This window comes from Colias eurytheme, chromosome 24 (assembly GCF_061535395.1).
Source record: "Colias eurytheme isolate Ceu_HAF_F1 chromosome 24, ilColEury1 Martin Lab GWU primary, whole genome shotgun sequence".
Classification (NCBI taxonomy): domain Eukaryota; kingdom Metazoa; phylum Arthropoda; class Insecta; order Lepidoptera; family Pieridae; genus Colias; species Colias eurytheme.
In genome coordinates, this window is record NC_143003.1 from 3,942,941 (window position 1) to 3,962,654 (window position 19,714).

Consider the following 19,714-nt stretch of genomic DNA (forward strand, 5'->3'; position numbering starts at 1 on the left):
TTTGTCCCGACTTATGTTCCGATAACATTCAATTCTTGCTATGGACCGGCATTTCACTCCGACAAACATCTCAAACGTCCACACATTCACACCGAAAGGGTCTCTCCAATGGTTGAACATAATCAAATTCGGCCTATTGCATTAAAACTATGGAATTAACTAACGATGTTCATACATGCCATGCCAGTTTCTACATTTAATCGTACGTTGAGTTTTAACAATGTTGCCATTTGTAAAAAGACCCTTTTAATTTTTACATGTAACGTTGAAAAGATTCAATGTAGAAAATGGTATCAAGTAAAACATCTTTCAAATATTTCACTAAGAAAACAACAGAACAGCCGACTACCTAACAGAAGAGAAATGTATAAGTCATAAAAACATTTGAGTCTTATAGTTACCGAGTCTTACATGCAAATCCATTTAATTATTTAGAAAATTCTGAGCTAAAACAAATACCTATATCATATAGGCCCGTTATTATTACAAATAAATCATATAAACACCACAAGGACAACCCATCTAGTAGTCGTGCTTGTACATACTATCTAAATGTGCGTACATTGACCAAAAAATAGTTGAAAAAAAAGAAGCTTGAGACATTTTATAAAAATACCCACAAAACAATCGAATACTTCAAATAACCACTAAAAAAGGAAAACTAAAAGGAAAATAAAAAGAATAAAATAATAAAAAATCATTCTTTAATTTTTTGTGAAGTACAGATATAATATAATTTATTTACGCACGAAGAATATTCTCTAATAAACTACATACAACATGACGTAAGACAAAACTATTTTATTACAACTACGATGTCGCAACGACAAATGAAGAATACATTTGTTAAATAATTCCCATAATCTTTTCTTTAAATAAAATATAAATAATCGAGTATTACTGTTGCAACAACTCCATATCTATGGCTATCACATACCATAGACACCGATATAATATAAAACGTTACGTAACTCTAAGTTACATTCCCAATAATACCGTGATACCAAGTCGTAGATTAGATTAAATTTTAAAAGAGATCTGTATATTTCAGCGAAAATGGGCTTCATGTATATAACATTATTAGTTATGTGTGTAGGTTTGTCTTCAATAACCAAACGATATTGAGGCATTGAAACTTGCGTTCATGGAATGCAATGAAGCCCATTATCACTCAGCCTATATCGGAAGAGAGACAGGAATAAATGTACATAGTAAAAAAGTAATCTATACAGGACTTACACGACTGTGGTACATAAATTCACATTACATTATTTATCGATAAAAATACAATAAAAACAATACTCTAACGTCTAAATTTATCTAAAACTCTCACAACTGGAAACCATAAATAGATAATAAATGATTAAATAAACTTCTCTTACTCCTACGCAAATAAAAATATAATATGTGGAATTTATAAGCGCTTCATAGAAGCGACGTCGCCCTGGCAAGCATTCAACTGTTGTACCTACAATCGTTTGTATTCGTTTACAATAAAATTATCATACAAACTTATTTACTTAAATTATAATGCACTGGATGAGGGTAGTTTTGTACCAGTTCAGTCGAAGCGACGCGGACATGTAAATGCTCTATACTTGTGCATACAATAGCTTCAAAACGTGTGACCAATGTATTTAGCCAACTAATATTACCTAATATCAAACGTTACATTACTCACAACTAACGAACCTCGAAATCAAATATAACAAATTATAATTTGTTAATAAAAAAATAAATAATTTATCACTAATAATCTAAAAGACGGAGGGAAAATTAATTTAAGTTGCACGTTGCGCGGATATCTTAAATAATAAGATCGTGCGGTAAAAATGTAATCGTCTCATTATGATGAAATATTTGCCTCTATTTTTTCCTACTTAAAGTCAGACTTATTAATCGATGACCAAAAAATCAGCATCCCGCTAAGTTCTGTGTCACCACAATCTTTTAAAGGACCAAACATCTTTTGCATGTTTTTTTTTTGTTTTTTGTTATTCTTTACTGTGAACAAATGGCAAAACTCTGGGGCAAAAAAATCGACAAACTAAAGCAATTCGACATATTCTTAAACTAACGAATATCATTAACTCCGGGACAAACACTTTCTTTATGGAATGAATACAAAATGTTATATAAAAACCGTTTAGTACTTTCGTAAGACTCTCACTTTAATTACAGACATTGCTTAATTTAAAACTGTATGTATTATTAGGGTTTTATCATAACAGTATTCCACTATGACGCTTTCTCTTGTTAAAATATATTCATACACTTGAAAAAAATTGGGTACATATACATCAACTACGGTTATGGTCCTTCGAGTCGGATCTCTTGAATCAATATGTATTTCGCGATTATCCAATTCATATGCCTTTTTCCAAGTGAATTAATATACTTTTCACAGTTATTACTATCATGTTTAAGTAATTTAAGTTGACAACTTATGTTCCTAGCTGCGGCTAGCAAGCTGATTGAAAAAATGCTTTAAAACTGATACGTCTGCGTATCTATAAATGTAATGTCGTGAAAAGGGTTTCAATTTCAAATAAAATTACTTTGAGTCACATGATACACATATGAATAGAAATAAAAACTCGCGACAAAACTCAAGGGGAGTTAATAATGAACAATGTAAATTAATAAAATGATTTATTCACAATCAGACAACGCCTACGAAGCCCCTTTTCAAACATCAATAATGGCACGAATATATTACAGGGGGAATTGACATGATCACATTACAAAAACAAATCATAACCGACTAATGATCGAATGATTTAAATACCTTAAAAACTGACGTATTTTTACTTATCTAGTGTGTCATCGTTTTAAATAAAATCCATATAAACAATTTGTCATCATTAAATATTAGCACTGTAAATGGTAATTCATTATTTAATGATTATATCATATTTATCTTACATTAACACGTATTTAATCGCGAATATAAATGCATAGATTACTGTAACAATCCTAATTCGTAAATTATTTAAATATCAAAAGTTTCCATGAGTTACTTATCGATTATTTGTTAAATTTATCGTAATTGGTGTATTGAGGGAACGAAACAACCACGTGATTGTGAAAATGGAACCGCTGTGTATCGAAAACGAATCCATTTTTCAGCAATTGTTCATTGCTAGGTCAGAGTCGAGTTAGGACGAATGTCACAGAGTAAGAACAGCACGTGACGAATACGCGAGCGAACAGAACGTCACACAATAACTTCCAAGGTGTTGCCATCCATTCTCCTTGCATTGTGAAGAGAAAATCAACAAAAAAATGTGACATGGTGCAATTCAACGTGTGTTCGGAGGTGGCATCTGCGCTTGCACACCTTGTAAGTTCATTGGCCGCCCGTTGGGGTTGCCCATGCCGAGCCCTTCCGAGTAGTTGTTCACGTCCATTGTTGGCATGTCATCGTTCTGGAATTAGTCAAACATAAAAGTTTAGATAACAACATAATTTACAAACGTTTTGGTCAGAAATATATTGTTATGTTTAATTATATTACAAATTGAGAAGATTTATGAGAAAATGCTTTACACGAGACACGATAGAAGAATATCATGTTATTTGTTATTGTTATTTATTATCAATGGATTTTGATTTTGTACATTTAACGTGAGGTGCACAAATGAACATGTGACCGTTACCAAGAACATCGATGCATAAGCGGACGATAAGTTTTTATGAATACAATACTTGCCAGATTTACCATCTTATTATTTGATCGTTGTGTCCATCACAGCTTGGGAGTAGTAGTTAAAATAATATGTAGTTACCTAACTGTAGCTCTGTGTATACTGCAATCTAAGAGCCAATGTAGTTACGTAGTGCGGCCACGCGCTGGCCGAACGTGCTGTTCGCGTTGCTGTTAACGGCTGTAGACCCAGTTTGGTCATGATCACGATCACGTCACGGTCACGATCACGTCACGGTCACGATCAAGGTCACGGTTACGGTTACCTCTCGATGCCTGCGTATAATGCGGTCCTCGTAGCGTGTGCCCCCCGTAGAGGCCATGGGCCGGCTGAGCGTGCTGTTCGCGTTGTTTCTTACTCATGTGCTAGTTTTGTCACTGCTACGGTTGGACACTGCTACGGTTGGACACTGCTACGGTTGGACACTGCTACGGTTGGTCACTGCTACGGTTGGACACTGCTACGGTTGGTCACTGCTACGGTTGGACACTGCTCCGGTTGGACACTGCTACGGTTGGTCACTGCTACGGTTGGTCACTGCTACGATTGGACGATGCTACGGTTGGACACTGCTACGGTTGGACACTGCTACGGTTGGTCGCTACTACGGGCACGGTTACCTCTCGATGCCTGCGTATGGTGCGGTCCTCGTAGCGCGTGCCCCCCGTAGAGGCCATGGGCCGGCTGAGCGTGCTGTTCGCGTTGCTCGGCGAGTGCGGTGCGCCGCTCGTGTTCGACGACGGCGTGCCCTGACCTGTAGCGCCGGTGAATATGTACACGCCATTGTGGCTCTTACGCTTTACGTGATACGTGTCAATTTTGCGTGCCAAAAGCTCCAAATGATCGTTAAAATGTTAATGGAATAAACTGATATTAGAAAATTGTTTTTTTTTTTTTTTATCCTCCCCCTCAACAACGAAAACCTCTTTAATATTATTTTTTCATTCCACACTTACCCCCAAAATCGAGTACTTATATGACCAAAAAAAAAATATTTCGAAAAATTTCATATCTCCAAACAAGTTCCTATATCGGTTACATAACAATAGCATGACTCAATATCGTTAACAAAGCGTAAGATCCACGTGGCAGCGGCGAGTACGCATATACACATTTGTACACAATAGCAAGGTCGGACAGACGTAAACAATACAGTTATTTACATACACATCCAGTTAGGCAGTCATTCAATGTTAAATGAGATTTAGTTCTGTGTACTTACAATGTGTTAAGTGGGTGGACATTGTAATGTTACAAATAGGATATTTTTTGCGGTATTTGACTTTTTTTTAACTTTTCAGGTAATGATTAACACGTGCACATTTTTATGTTAAATATTGTTTAGAAAGGGAGAGAAAGGTTAGTTCTATTTTCATACAAATTTAGTGTGAATTTACAATGGAAATTTTTAAATGAAATTTGAACCTTATTTGTTTTTTGTGTTAGTATTTCTTGCTATTTTTTAGTATTAGTGCGTAGCACTTGCACAACGCACTAAGTATTTTAGTGTTGACACTATTAATGTATGATTTATTTTATATGAGAACAAATCCAAGCCTTATCGCATAAAAATACCACATACACACTACATCCACACAACTACCCTCCACTCACACATCATTTTCTCTTTACAACACATATATTATAACATTTTTTTCATATAAAATCCATAATAATATAAATAAATATTTACCACTAGCACTAGAGGACCGTGCTGGCTGTGCGGCCCGTGCAGGCGTCAAAAAGTCCGGCTCGCGCCACCCGTGCTTGCGGTACACTTCACGCAGCTCCGCGTGCGACCACATCGTCATTAGCACTTGACCTGCGACATTTCAATGTGAATCATTTATACACATCGTCATAAGCACTTGACCTGCAACATTTCAATGTGAATCATTTATACACATCGTCATTAGCACTTGACCTGCAACATTTCAATGTGAATCATTTATACACATCGTCATAAGCACTTGACCTGCAACATTTCAATGTGAATCATTTATACACACTTTGACCTGCAACGTTTGGAGATATCATTCGTCTCTACATGTAATAAAATCTATACATATAATAAAATCGTAGGAAAATTAAAATTGTACATTGCATGTTTTTTAAAAGAATACTTGAGGCGTGATTTACTATCGATTTCGAAGCCAAAAATATAGTTTTTTAAAATTTTGTCTGTTTGTATGTGGCGTAACGTGGCGTGGCGTGGCATGGCGTCACGAGCCGTGTCGTGTCCTCACGTGGCGTGGCGTCACGTGGCGTGGCGTGGCGTAACGTCACGTGGCGTGTACTCACCCGCGAACTTGAGCACGCGCGGCGTGTGGCGGTGGCGCTGCTTGGTGAGCGCCAGCAGCCGCTCCACGCCGCCGGCTTCGAGCAGCGAGCGCGAGAACTCGGCGCTCTTCTTGATCACCTCATTCAGTGTTGCCAGCACCGCGGCTATCGTGTCGTCCGACGTGCCCTGTAACCGCATAACAAATTATAAAAATAACCGAAATTAAAAAATTCGAAATTTCAAAATCATTTGACACAGTGATATTTGCTTCATCAAATTGTTATAACACCTTAAAAATTACAAAAATATTAAAAATCAATACACTATAAAAATACATGCCTATTTAATGTTACGCACTTTAGTCTTAGTGCAACACTTAAACTATGTTCACAAACACTGTAAATCTATACACTATAAAAAGTCATCATCCATACATCACTTTATGCTCTTTACTCATAATGCAGCACTCACATACTCTACTTGCACTATGTCCACACTCTCCACTTAAGCTACGTTCACAATCTCCACTTAAGCTATATCCACACTCTCCACTTAAGCTACGTCCACACTCTCGACTTAAGCTACGCACACACCTGATCGTGCTGCTGGTTGCCACTGGGCAGCTTCTGCACGAGATCGCGCATCGCGTACTTGCCGATGAGCTCCTTGTTCCGCTGGTCGATGGCGAGGTTGCGCAGCGCAGTCGCCACCGCGCACACCACGCGGTCTACTTCCATGCGGAGCAGTTCCACGAGGATCGGTAGACCTGGGGACGGGGGACATTATTAAATCTATTGACAATGACAGTAAATAAAAAAAAGAAAGAAAGTGCTAAAGAAAGTTCTTTAGAACGTAACACTAGTACGACGTTTGTACGAATAAAAATTAAGCCATAACAGTATTTGATTAAAGTTTAATGTCAAATGACAGTATCTGCAGCAAATCTTATAAAGATAATCAAAAAGAAGACAATATAAATTAAGCCCTTTCAGCATTAAGATAAGGTTCGATATAAGATGAGCGACAGTGCAAATGCAATATTTATAATATAAGGTCCAATTTCATTTGCATGACTAAAGTCAATCTTGTTAGGCCATTGCGCGGTGGCTAGATTTGTCACGCACACGTTTAGTACAATTGTATTTATTCAGAAACAAATAAATAAAAAATACGTATCCAATGGTATTATATACCTTTCTCTTTCCTAACAGCGGCCCGTATATCGATAGAGGGTTGCCAATAACAAGCTGCTAAGTTCTGTAACGCGCCGGCCGCCGCTTCTAGCGTCTCCGGATTCGAACACGTTTGTAACAACGCCATGTATAAAGGTACCACCTGTAGAAATAGATTAGGTTAAAAAAAAGAACCGAATTAATTGTAATATCTGATTTGGCATATAAAAACACATGATATTCATATATTCTCAAAGTCAACGCCAGAACTTTTTTATTCATTCACACTTTTACAAGAACTTATGAATCATATTTTGGATTATTATGACACTCAAAACAATAATATTATTACATAATTATATTGAATTTCAAATATTTTTTCAATTATGTTAAGTTTAAGCGATGAAAACAATATTTATCAAACATGTAACAATTCAATACACGATTTATAACCTTATTTGAAAATTAAAACTTATTTTTCATAGGAAAATTATATTTAACAAACCTCAGGCGACCATAGCATTTCAGTTCCCTTCGGTACACTGTACCCCAACTGTGAATTAGTCCCCGTCTCTATAGGCTGTGTATCCGAATCATTTTTGCCGAGTGGACTCGTAGAGTTGGACGAGGAGCCCTCTTTCTTCTTCTTACTGCCGCCGAAACATCCTAAATTCTCGCCTAGGGTGAAACAAACTTATATACAACGAAATCATATTGCTGTTATTTCAATTAAAATGTATCTGTGTTACTTTAGATATTTTATACACATTGTATTAGGTTGAATTTATAGTGCTTTTCACATTTTTTTTTTTTTTGTAATTATTCCAATAAGTCAATAACTAGGATTTTCAAAGATAAGCGTGAAAAGTATTATTTGTTAAATCAACGTATTTTATGCTTCTCATAAGTTTTATATACCTTTGGAAGCGCTCGCCTGTATCCGCGCCTGTCCCGTGGACTGTGTGGGCGGTGCTCTCGTGTCGTACAGTGGATCTTCTATCTCTTGACACCTAGAATTAAAAAATATATAATATTTAGGTATCTAGGTGGGTCTATCGGTAGGATTTTTAGATACTTGAGTTATTGCAAACAAATTACATATTTTTGTAATCCCTTTCAAAATTAATTAAACATAAATGATTTGTCATGTTAAATCACACGTGTGTGAGTTACCGCATTCGTGTGGCTGTGTCTGATGTTTGTCTGCACGCAAATGTTTTTGTGTATGCGTACATACGTGTCTATTTTTCACATTCATCGGTTACGCAATACGCAGACGCAGTTTATGCGTGCTTTCCCACACGAACACGTATGTGCACGCTACACGTGTGCGTGTGCATATGTACACGTGCGTGTGGGCGAGTATGTGTTCAGAACGCGTATGTGCACGCTCCACGTGTGCGTGTGTATATACATATGTACATTGTACATTACATTACATTACAAGTATATTATGTACATAATAAGTGTGTATGTTTGCCCAGCGATATGTACGCAGCATCGTAGTTTGTTCGTGCTTACCCACCAATGCGATTTTTTGCATTAATACTTTGTTTGTATTTTTGCACTATCCCATAATTTTCTTGCATTTCCTTTCCCGCCAGGTTGCCTGGTAGAGATTGCTGTTTAGCAATAAGGCCGCCTTTTGGGCAAATTATGTTTTGTATTACTACTTCCTTTTGTATACTATTGTTTGATCATATTTTGCACAATAAAGAATTATAAATAAATAAATAAATAAACGCGTGCGTTGCGTGTGTGTGTGTGTACATGTGTGTGTATGTCTGTGTATGTGTACACACTGACCGGTAGGACAGGTTGCGCAGCACGCACACGCAGTTCTCGACGATCTTGGTGCCGATCGCGTTGGCGCTGAGCGCGGCGCGCACCGCGTGCAGCAGCGCCTCCGCCAGCCCGCCCAGCGAGCGCAGCCGCCGCCGCGCGTACTCGCCCGCTGACGATGCGTTGCGTAACACGCCAGATGCGTTGCGGAACACTGCGACACAATGTATATAATAGAAAGTTTATTATAAAGACTGATTTTGTACACATTTTATCTGACCCATAGACACAAAGCCGATAGAACATAATAAATTCGATCTGGCAGGATCAAATTTATGTGGCCGAGACGTCAGTCGTCACTCGGTAGAGCAAAAGACGCGGATTAGAATTCCGCCTCGTAATCGAATTTTTCTATTGTATGAGAATTTCTCAAATTTAAAATTGACGTAATTTCAGATAACACTTAATAAAAATTTATGTAATTTGGTTTTATATTTGTATCACTTGTAATCAGATTTGATTCTGTCCATTAATAAAATAAATAAATAAATATTTCGATATTTAACATTTCAAAATTTCAACATTAACAATGAACACTAACAAGCTTATTTTTAAATGATAGAAAGGTTACAAAGTTTTTTCATGTGTACACATAAAAAAATCAGTATTTCAATCAAACATACCCGTAGACCAATACGTGTCCCCCGGGTTAGTGGGATGCCATCCAGAGTGCGGTATGATCACTTTGTTCACGATCACTTGCGCCGCGTCATCAATTATCGACTGCTTGAGGTCTTCGCACGACGACATATTCCATATTACTCCTGTTACTAATTCTTTAACCTGTAAATAAAAAGTTATATTGCTAATGTAATGTTACACCGTGTGTTATTATTTTTAAAGTGTTTAGTATAAAAAAATATAATGGAAAAAAGTCAAATCTGTGATGCTATGCAAATAATGCAACATAAAGAAGATATTAATAAAATCACTCCGTTGTAACGAAAAAAAAAACTTTCGTACAATATATTTTATATTCATATAAATGTGCTAAGGGTAAAGTGTCAAGTATCGAATGCCAAGTGTAAAGTGTTGAGTGCTAAGAGTTAGGTGTTTCGCGTAAAGTCAAGTATGATGTGTCAAGTGTCAAGTGTTAATATTAAAGTGTCATATATAGTGTCTGATGTCATATGAAGTGTAAAATGTGCCAAGTTACAAATGACAAGTGTAAAGTGCCAAGTATTATTTACTATGTGCCAAATGCCAAATGTCTAGTGTCATGTATCACGTATAACGTATGAATATATCACCTCCATATCCGAAGTGCGGCAGAGCAGCGCCATCAGCGACGGTATACCGCCGGCGTCGCGTATCGCCCGCTTGTTCTCGTCGTTCTGACGCCCGTACGAGAGGTTGCGTAACGCACCGCATGCGTTACGCGATACCTCCGGGTTCTCGTGGGACACTAGACGCACTAGGGGCGGTATACCGCCTGCGAATGACGGAAATATATTATGAGTGATACTCAAACATATTAAAGTATGTAATTAAATAGAAGTATGTGTTTAATTAATAAGGGGTCGAGAATGAAGTTAAGTAGGGGTTGTGTAACGCGCCACATGCGTTATGTTAAGTTAATGGAATAGTCACTTACAGAAAAATATAATTTTCTACACTCATGTTAACTCGCGTAGCGAGTCATATAGAATAAGTGAATGTTAAAAATATGATAATCATAATGGAATATTGTTTTTATGGCATAAAGAAATTTCTAACACTGTAAATTTAATTTTTTAATTTAGCATTGTAAATTTAATATATTAAACAGGTTTTAACATACCCAAGCTCCTAGTCTTCTGTTTATTAGGATCGTCCATATACGTGAGGTGCTGCAGATAGGCCGCCGCGTTGGCCTTCACGACGTCGGAGGGCGAGTTGAGGAAGCCGATCACCTCGGGCAGGTTCGGGTCGCGCCACTGTAGGCCTCCGCCCTCCTCCCGTCCCACGCCCACGCCTACACCGCCGTGGACTGGGGGAAATTGTTTGTTTGTATGTTTGTACGACAGAGGGCCGATTGTTCAATCCATGGTTAAAACCAACCAAGAAAATATGTCCTTGAATGACGCCTGTATTTTTTTTTATCTCTTTCACACCTAACTTGGCAAGTGGGTATGAAAGGGATAAAAAAAACATACAGGCGTCATTCAAGGACATATTTTCTTGTTACAAGTTAATGTTCATACTGAAATCTCCAGTGTATTAGATATAAGCTTCTTGGTTAAAACTTATTCGCCCAATAAAGTATTACACGATAACATTAAAAATGTCACCCGTAAACTGTCAAATACAGGAAAAGAATACATTTTTGAAAGGGTAGTTAATAGTTTAATACGTTATTCGACGAATTAGTACTAACCAAGGATTGAAAAATCAGCCAAGAATGTGCGTTTTAAAATGTTCGTACAGATTAATATTGAACAATCGTAGTGGACATCTGGTAATAAGATACTATACAATTAAATAAATTAGTAAAATATTATATAAACAATCATATAGCGAGAGTACATACTCGCCGTAAAAACTAGGCAGTTATTATAAAATCATTTTTAAACCCATTGCATGATATTTTGATTTTCGGGCGAATTTATAACAAGGCATTTAAATTTAATTTGTATTATGTAAGAAAGAAAAAGAAATAAGGTACACACCTAACGCCATCCCCGCCATTTGTTTCTGTAGTTCTTCCTCATCGCCGTACATAGATTGACCCCCGGTACTACCTAAACTTAGGCCATTTTGGGAATCCTGTAACAAATATATATCAATTAAAATACAAGTTGGTAATGAAACTTTGAAATAGCAACTTTTATGTATGAAAAATATAATTCAAATTGAAATTGGGACACTTGTAGTACTTAATTAGCAACCAATAGTTACATTATTATATTATTTACAAGTAAGCACACATAAAAGAAACAAATTTCATTTAAAAAAATATGTTTAAATTTTGGTAGTGGATAAGAAAACACTCTTACGCAACATAAAACCTAGATCTTATGGTCGTATCACATAAAAGAGCCTACGCGTGCCTTCAAAAAAAGAGCCTACGCGTCCCTCAAAGGCCGGCAAAACAATCGCAAGGTTACCTAACGTTGCAATTGCTATGGGCGGCGGTGATCACCTTCATCAGTACACCGCCCGCTCCTTTGTCGGTTTTAGTATTAAAAAAAAAAATAAATAAATAAATAAAGTTACTTATCGCAGCACGTACAAGTATGTGCTACTAACTTATATGTTTAGTTGAGTATTAAAGTGTGCGTGCACGCACACACACGCTCGTACGTACGTGCATACGTGTGCGTGTACTTTAGCGTATATGTGTGCGTGCACATGTACGTATAATACGCTTCATGTAAAAAGAACGCTGGATGAAAGTGATGGGGTGTGTTCTGGCATGTATCGATTTTAGCACGAAAGTTATTTGATGCTTATTTTATTTTTGAAGTAGGCTCTCGAGTCGTGGCTTCGCAACTACATATTTGTTATTCTTATACCACCTCATAACATCAAATAGACCAATAAATCGCCAATGCGCAGCTTAACCGTCAGCGTTCTTTTTACATGACGCGACCTATATACGTGTGCGCACAGGTGGGTATAATGTATTTATGTATGTATACCTTGAAGGGCTGCGCGGGGTGCGGGTGGTGCGGGTCGATGGCGGGCGGGTAGTGTTGGTACGAGTACGCGTCCGCCGCGTACTCGCCGCGCGGTGACGTCACGCAGTAGTGCCGCCCCAGTTGCTCGAGGGATGACGAGTCGTATCTGGTGAAATTATCACTATTTATTGTTAATATTTTATAATAAATTTAATAATATCAATAAATAAATTTAAGACTTATTGCATAATAGAGTTTAAAAAAAGATTGTGTTCGCATTAATATAAATATAATATAGAAAAACATTTTTTTTTATTCATCATTTTTTAGAAAGTAGAAAGGATAAATTTTTACAGATAATAAAAAAATTGGTATAACGAAATATACCTCTGTTGTAGATGTAAATTATGTTGAGGTGGGAGGGCTCCAGGCGACGCGCTGCGGGGCGATGCGCTGCCACCGCCTTCGACATATTCCTGAAATAAATGGAATATGAAACTTTCTATGAATATATTATACACTTTTATCAAAAAAAATAAGAATGGCCTTTTTCGATGTTATTTTGTGTTTTCTATTTGCAATTGAAATTCATTTAATAGATTTACAAAATTATAACTTCCTATCAATACATACACTTATTAAGTTTTTAAAGGAAAAATTTTGGTACAAATATATTATTCCCCAAAAATAACCAGTCTATAGCCATAAACAAACATACCTGCGTCATATACGGCGGCATCTGCGTATCGACGAGGTACGGCTGCGCCGGGTACGCGGCGCCGTAGTGCGCGTACGTGCCGTAGTGCGCGCCGCCCGCGCCCGCGTACCCGCCGCCCACAGACACCGCTTCCATCACCTGACGAAATTTAATTTATATTTATTTTTAACCGACTTCAAAATAGGAGGTTATCAATTCGGCCGGTATATTTTTTTTCTATGTATATACACCGATTTCGCCGAGGTTTCTGAACCGATTTACGTGATTATTATTTTGTTTGATGCGGAATAGTTTCCAATTGGTCCCATAAAAAATTTATAATGTAATGTTCTCACCCGCAGAAAACAAGTTTATTTATTTTAATTCAATGTTTGTCATGTGTAAAACTGTTGAAATCGCATAAATATGCAAGCTTTATATAAAAACATACAACTAGCCGATCTGAAATCAATTTATTCGTCAGAAGTATGTAAAAGTTAGTAGGTAGGTATTATTTAAAAACGCATAGCTAGGTTTTCTTTTAAACGTCTTACACGGAAGTACAAATGTTCATTTGCTTTATTTGTACACAATTTCATTAGATACTATGATTGTGATCAATTTTGTGATACAACAGACGCATAAATATTAATTACGTTTGAGATAAAATAATAATTACATGAGGGTACTTCTGCGAAGGCGCCATTGTAAGGTGTCCCATATGATTGTAGTGGGCCGCCGGCGACGATACGTACTGGCTGTACTCCGCCTCCACGCCTCCGCCCACTGGGTACTCTCCGGCCTACAAGAGATATTTGCCAATAAATATAACCTTGTATAAAGAAATTCCTTACTGTTTTGGCTACCTTTCTACCGCTCTTAAGCGACAGATATAAGAAAAAATAAAGTTTTGCAAGGCAATCACATTGCAAGTGGACTTTAGATCGATTTCTGACTTGCACTAAAGGAACCACTGCCCTCAGCGAATTTAATCTGGTTTCAATGATGGTCATATTGTCATACAGACCTGCATAGCGAGATGGTGTTGATGCGCGAGCGCAGCAGAGAGCTCCGCGTCCTCGGTCGAGGCGTCCGACCGCGACACGGGGCTGTGTTGTGGACCATACGCGCCTTCCACGGGTCCGTTACTGTAACAATACATATAAACATTATTGTCAATAAGATATTTCAAACTAATAAAGGAGAGAAGAGAAGTATAGGTACAAGAATCATCAAAGAGAAGTATAGGTCAATGGCATTTATTCATGTGTCAGGTGATAATTATTATGGTCAATAACTTTAAAAAGTCATATTAGCAGCAAGCCATTAGACATTCCAAGTGATGATCACCGTTTATAAACCCATAAATCATGAGGAAGAATGTCTAGGTATAAACTAAAAGACGAAACCCAAACATTGAAGCTAATTCCAATTTGATTGACCATTGAAATCAAAGAATAGTGACAGCCAGTATAAATAATGGAACACGAAACGGCCACACCATAAATCATTTATCGAGCCTCCATATCACGGGGAAATTCAATTAACGTTGACGTAGCTCTCGAACAACTCGATCGATTAAAACCAATTCGCGTCACAAGTTTAATGAATCAATTACCTACGCGGTCGCGGGAGTCAGCGCGTCTAGCCGTGCGTCGGGTATAGTGTAAGAGCTAGCTGAGTAACCCCCTTCGCACACGAGGTATAAGTCATCTTGTAAGCGTATCGTAAGATGTGCGGATTTTAACAATGAACGTGGTGTTGGCTATCGTACTCCACGCGTAGTAGGATACGCTTACGATACGACTACGCCAACGACTCGAGTAATGAGGTAATACGATAAGTCAAATACTGGAAGCGAGATTTTCTAGATGTGCCAAGTTTAAGCCTTCATGCTGTGTTACTGTTGTAATAAATCAGCGCGCAAAAACATTTAGGGTACCTATGTATCAAAGGGACTTAGTTGATCGCGTTGAGCAAGAAATTTTAGAAGTTAGCACAACATTATCTATGCAGAGCAGGTTTTCATCTTGATGTTTATTCGTCTCAAATATAGCGTCGTTACTTTACATCAATATATTCTTAGTGTCGGAGAAATAGACAGAAAACCGTCTCATTTGACTATTCAATAAATATAAAAAACGAAGTCAATTCATGTTGAAAAAAAATTATTTAATTTTTAATCCGAGTCAATTCTGTAGAGCGCCGCTTGATATTGCCCATGTGGCTGTTTTATGGAACTCCAATTACTTTATAGATCAAAAGTGCTAATAAAAGTGTAATGATGAACGACCGCGCGGAAGCCATTAAAGATTATGGACCATATATCTTAAACGTAAACATTACTATCATTTAATATATTTTTTTAGTTGAATTTCAGAACTGAGAACACACTATAATTTTATTATTTTCATTATGCTATAAATATTTTCTTAATCACGCTTCAATATATTATGTATTTAGTTTAGAGGGAAGCAAATAAATCTTCTCAGAATAGTGTGGGATGTGTTTATTTAACGATATTAAACAAATAATAATTTATTATCTGTGGTATGCTATTATTTTTTTCTCAAAATCATGAGAATCTAATCTATACTTAATATTATAAAGCTGAAGAGTTTGTTTGTTTGTTCTTTCGGTGTTAGATAGCCCATTTATCGAGGAAGGCTATATATACCTAGGCTATATATCATTACGCTAAGACCAACAGGAGCGGAGCCACGCGGGTGAAACCACGAAGCGCAGCTAGTTATCTATCTTGGATCATTATCTTTCAAATACGCAAATCTAATAAATACATAAACAACCAAAATATAACTTCCATCAATCAACATCTGGCTCTAATAACCCTTAACAATAGGATTAATCGATACAAACAAATAGTAATCTTATTTGTTCACAGACAGCATGTATCAGCGCCATACCACAAATGGTTTAGAAAAAACTTTGTTTATTTTAAATAAACAACGCGTCAGCTATTCAAAGAGTTTGTTTACATATGACTCGTACGTGGTTTTAACACGTGTTGTGTTCAATGATTTGAATGTGTGCATTCATATTGTTCAATATGGAAATTGGACCAAATTTGGTAATCAATAGTCTCATCTATGTAGAGCATAGATTGAAATTATTTATATACCTAAGTGATAAGGTTGTCCTGGCATATGGTTTGCGAGTCACCTAGTAACTATGCTTATAATATTACCAACAGAATGCCAAAAAGTCGCATACTTGTCGCATATTTCTCTTACAAAAGCCTGATTTTTTTAAGGTAAGCAACGATAAGACCATAAAAACTGTGCACTTTACAGCATTACTAAAAATGTACAATATTATTAAATGGGTCAACGACAAAGCTTCTTAATTGGCTATTCAAAAACTACAAAAAATAAACGGCTGTAAACTTAACAGCTCCCGAAGTATACCTAAACTTAATTAAAATTTTAATAGAATAAAGGTTATTGGAAATCGATCCGTTCTCACTTTACAGAAAGTGTTTTCAAATTGCAAAATAATTGATACTGTAAAGTGGGAATAGCGTTTATCTAAAACCAATTATTTTAGTGTCTAGTCACCATCACTGCATAGTATAAAACAAAGTCGCTTTCTCTGTCCCTATGTCCCTATGTATGCTTAAATCTTTAAAACCACGCAACTGATTTTGATGCGGTTTTTTTAATAGATAGAGTGATTCAAGAGGAAGGTTTTAGTATATAATTTATTATGTTTTAGGCAAAGTGGGCGAAGCCGCGGGCGGAAAGCTAGTTTAATATATTTCAACAATAATAATTATTATCAAAGCAAGAAGGCTCACGTTCTTATACGCAAAGAAAAGCGATCCGTGAAACATTTGAAACGTATCTTGCTCATACCCAACAATAATCTATCTAAAGAGTTTGTTTGTTTGTTTGTTTGAACGCGCTAATCTCGGGAACTACTGGTCCGATTTGAAAAATTCGTTCGGTGTTAGATAGACCATTTATCGAGGAAGGCTATAGGCTATATATCATCACGCTAAGACCAACATGAGCGGAGCCACGCGGGTGAAACCGCGCGGCACAACTAGTATTATATATTCGTATATATACGAGACTCCAGTTTTATTATGAAATCATCAGCATTAATTCGTGAAGTATATTTTGGAATCAATCTATATTCAACTCTGTTTTGTTAGCATCCGCCTACGGCACGCAATTTGCCGAATCGTTACATTTTCCGTTTCAAGGTTTTAACGAACTGTAAAGTGTAAACCTAGAAAATTGTTTTCGATTCGCCAAAGAATCAGATTTATCGCAGTGATTCCAATTTTACTCAATTATTTACCTATATGTCTACGGTTACTTAAACATTATCTTCCATCCAATTAAGTTAATTATTATTAAATAAATAAATATTTCAGGAGAATTTTTCACACACGGCACGATCTGATCCCATACTAAGCTTTCGCTTGTGTTATGGAAATCAGATGGCAGATACATATAATTTTAAATAAATACTTATATTGATAATTAACACCCAGACACAGAGCAAACATCTATGTTCATCACACAAATATTTCGAACGAACGGAACGGAATCGAACCCACCAACCTCTGGCTTGAAAGGCAGGGCCACTACCAACCAAGCCAACTGGTCTTATTTTAAAATTAAAACAGTGTAAATTTGAACGATCACTTTTTTTCCAATATGAATTATCTATTATTATCATCGATTTCACGTATCAATTGAAAGGTGGAGTCGATAATACTGCGTATTTGCAATTATTTTTAGATATCCGCATGCAACGACCTAATTTCCACTTAAACCTCGAGTGCATTTATTCAAACATGCAAGTAAGTACAATAAGCGTTCAGTAAAAGGTTCGCTCAAAGGATTCTTGCGACAATGCTCTTGTGCGGTAAATTCTATTTAAAAACTGCTTTAGCTGAACGTTATTACGTGTATCAGTAGCATCATATGATAAAATAGAGTACTTATCTAGATATTAATTTAAGAATAATCGAAAGCTAAAAATTATCGTTATCGTTAGGTTCAATACATTTTTGATTTCAGAGCATTTCTAATTATACAGATAACGTGAAAAGTTGCTTACGTCACGCTCGTAAATCGCACTTACCTACATGTAATTATAATGTTATAGCGGCATTTATGTATCTAAAACAGTATTACAATATAGTATTGCGTTTCGTATGTAGACCGCCTCCTTGGTCCAGTGGTTGACGCGTGAGCGTAACACCGGTCCTGGGTTCGATTCCCGGTGAAGACGAAGAAAAATAATATCTCGGTCTGTCAGGACACAAAAGGCCTACTTATCCCTAAAGAAAATCGATCAGTGAAACAGATGTATAATGCATCTGCCCCTTACGGCTTACCCCTATAGGGGACATGGGACTTCACTATAAGTATATTGCGTTTCGTAGGTATAGTACCTAAATGAGGAAGTTGATAGTTCAAACTATTATATTTTTACCATATTAGATTTATTTATTAGGTTTATTATACTTTTCGAAAAGTCATAACACTGACCATTTAGCGGATGAACCGTTCCTAAAATGATCAAACACATTTAGATATTTACGTACACGTGGAAAATGAAATAGAAAATAGAGTATCGAGGCAGGACGCGCAACGGGCTCACATCCGACAAACGGCCGAGAAAGTGTCGTTTCTAATTGGATTTATTTCTCTGAATCGATCTTGGATTTTCAACTCTTTTAAATACCAAAGAAAAGCTCTAATTAGCTATAAACCACGGGCATTATGCCTTTAATTAAATATTTAACAGACAACCAAGGCTCACCTGAGCTTCTTAATTCTTTAAGACGAACCAAGATTATAATCTAGACGAGATACCTTCGTTATATAAATTTGTTCTACGAATCTGCTCATCATTTACGTTGGGAATTTGGGACATAATATAATACAATATGAACCGTGTTTTACTTGTTTAAATATATCATGTCCTGAAATTACAACTCACAATTCGAAATCCATTTTGGGAATACCTATATCTTTCAATGCTAAATTTTTTTATTAATTTACCTGGTTCAATTACAAGGAATTGGCATGTTCCTGCATCCCCTAACGGCAAAAGGCTTCTTAAGTAACTAACAACCTAACACATAAAACGTGATAAACCGTACAATTACTAAATAAGCAAGTTCAGGTAACACTCCTTCGACTCACTCCAATCGAACACAAAGCCACATCGACACGAGCGCAAACAAAACATTCCTGTTATCATAGACGACCTCTGCACATACCGCCAAACCATGTTTCACTAGTTTAAATATATTATAATGTCCTAAAATTACAAAATCTTCCTCTCCAAACCTTAATTTGAGGAATAGCCTTAAATCAAAATCACTGGGATTTGTCCTGTTTCTTAATACTTAAAAAAATCAGTAGCTGCTTGGT

The 19,714-nt window shown here is 36.6% G+C and overlaps 1 protein-coding gene across 4 annotated transcripts in view; it reads right to left on the reverse strand.

The window, feature by feature from the left end:
• Nucleotides 1–687: 687 nt before the first annotated feature.
• Nucleotides 688–19,714, reverse strand: part of p120ctn (adherens junction protein p120) — a 49,629-nt gene continuing 30,602 nt past the window's right edge. For 3 of the 4 annotated variants that reach the window (XM_090115951.1, XM_090115953.1, XM_090115952.1), the window contains exons 3-20: nucleotides 14,326–14,446; nucleotides 13,978–14,100; nucleotides 13,320–13,457; nucleotides 12,989–13,077; nucleotides 12,623–12,767; nucleotides 11,651–11,747; nucleotides 10,783–10,971; nucleotides 10,253–10,434; nucleotides 9,626–9,785; nucleotides 8,967–9,156; nucleotides 8,079–8,170; nucleotides 7,666–7,838; nucleotides 7,182–7,323; nucleotides 6,582–6,754; nucleotides 6,009–6,174; nucleotides 5,401–5,529; nucleotides 4,328–4,461; nucleotides 688–3,428 (exon numbers count right to left, since the gene is read on the reverse strand). In XM_090115951.1, the coding sequence (XP_089972077.1) occupies nucleotides 3,303–3,428; nucleotides 4,328–4,461; nucleotides 5,401–5,529; nucleotides 6,009–6,174; nucleotides 6,582–6,754; nucleotides 7,182–7,323; nucleotides 7,666–7,838; nucleotides 8,079–8,170; nucleotides 8,967–9,156; nucleotides 9,626–9,785; nucleotides 10,253–10,434; nucleotides 10,783–10,971; nucleotides 11,651–11,747; nucleotides 12,623–12,767; nucleotides 12,989–13,077; nucleotides 13,320–13,457; nucleotides 13,978–14,100; nucleotides 14,326–14,446 (2,569 nt within the window). In that variant the 3' untranslated portion in view covers nucleotides 688–3,302. The remainder of the gene's footprint in view (nucleotides 3,429–4,327; nucleotides 4,462–5,400; nucleotides 5,530–6,008; nucleotides 6,175–6,581; nucleotides 6,755–7,181; nucleotides 7,324–7,665; nucleotides 7,839–8,078; nucleotides 8,171–8,966; nucleotides 9,157–9,625; nucleotides 9,786–10,252; nucleotides 10,435–10,782; nucleotides 10,972–11,650; nucleotides 11,748–12,622; nucleotides 12,768–12,988; nucleotides 13,078–13,319; nucleotides 13,458–13,977; nucleotides 14,101–14,325; nucleotides 14,447–19,714) is intronic. The other variant, XM_090115954.1, reaches the window with a different exon arrangement.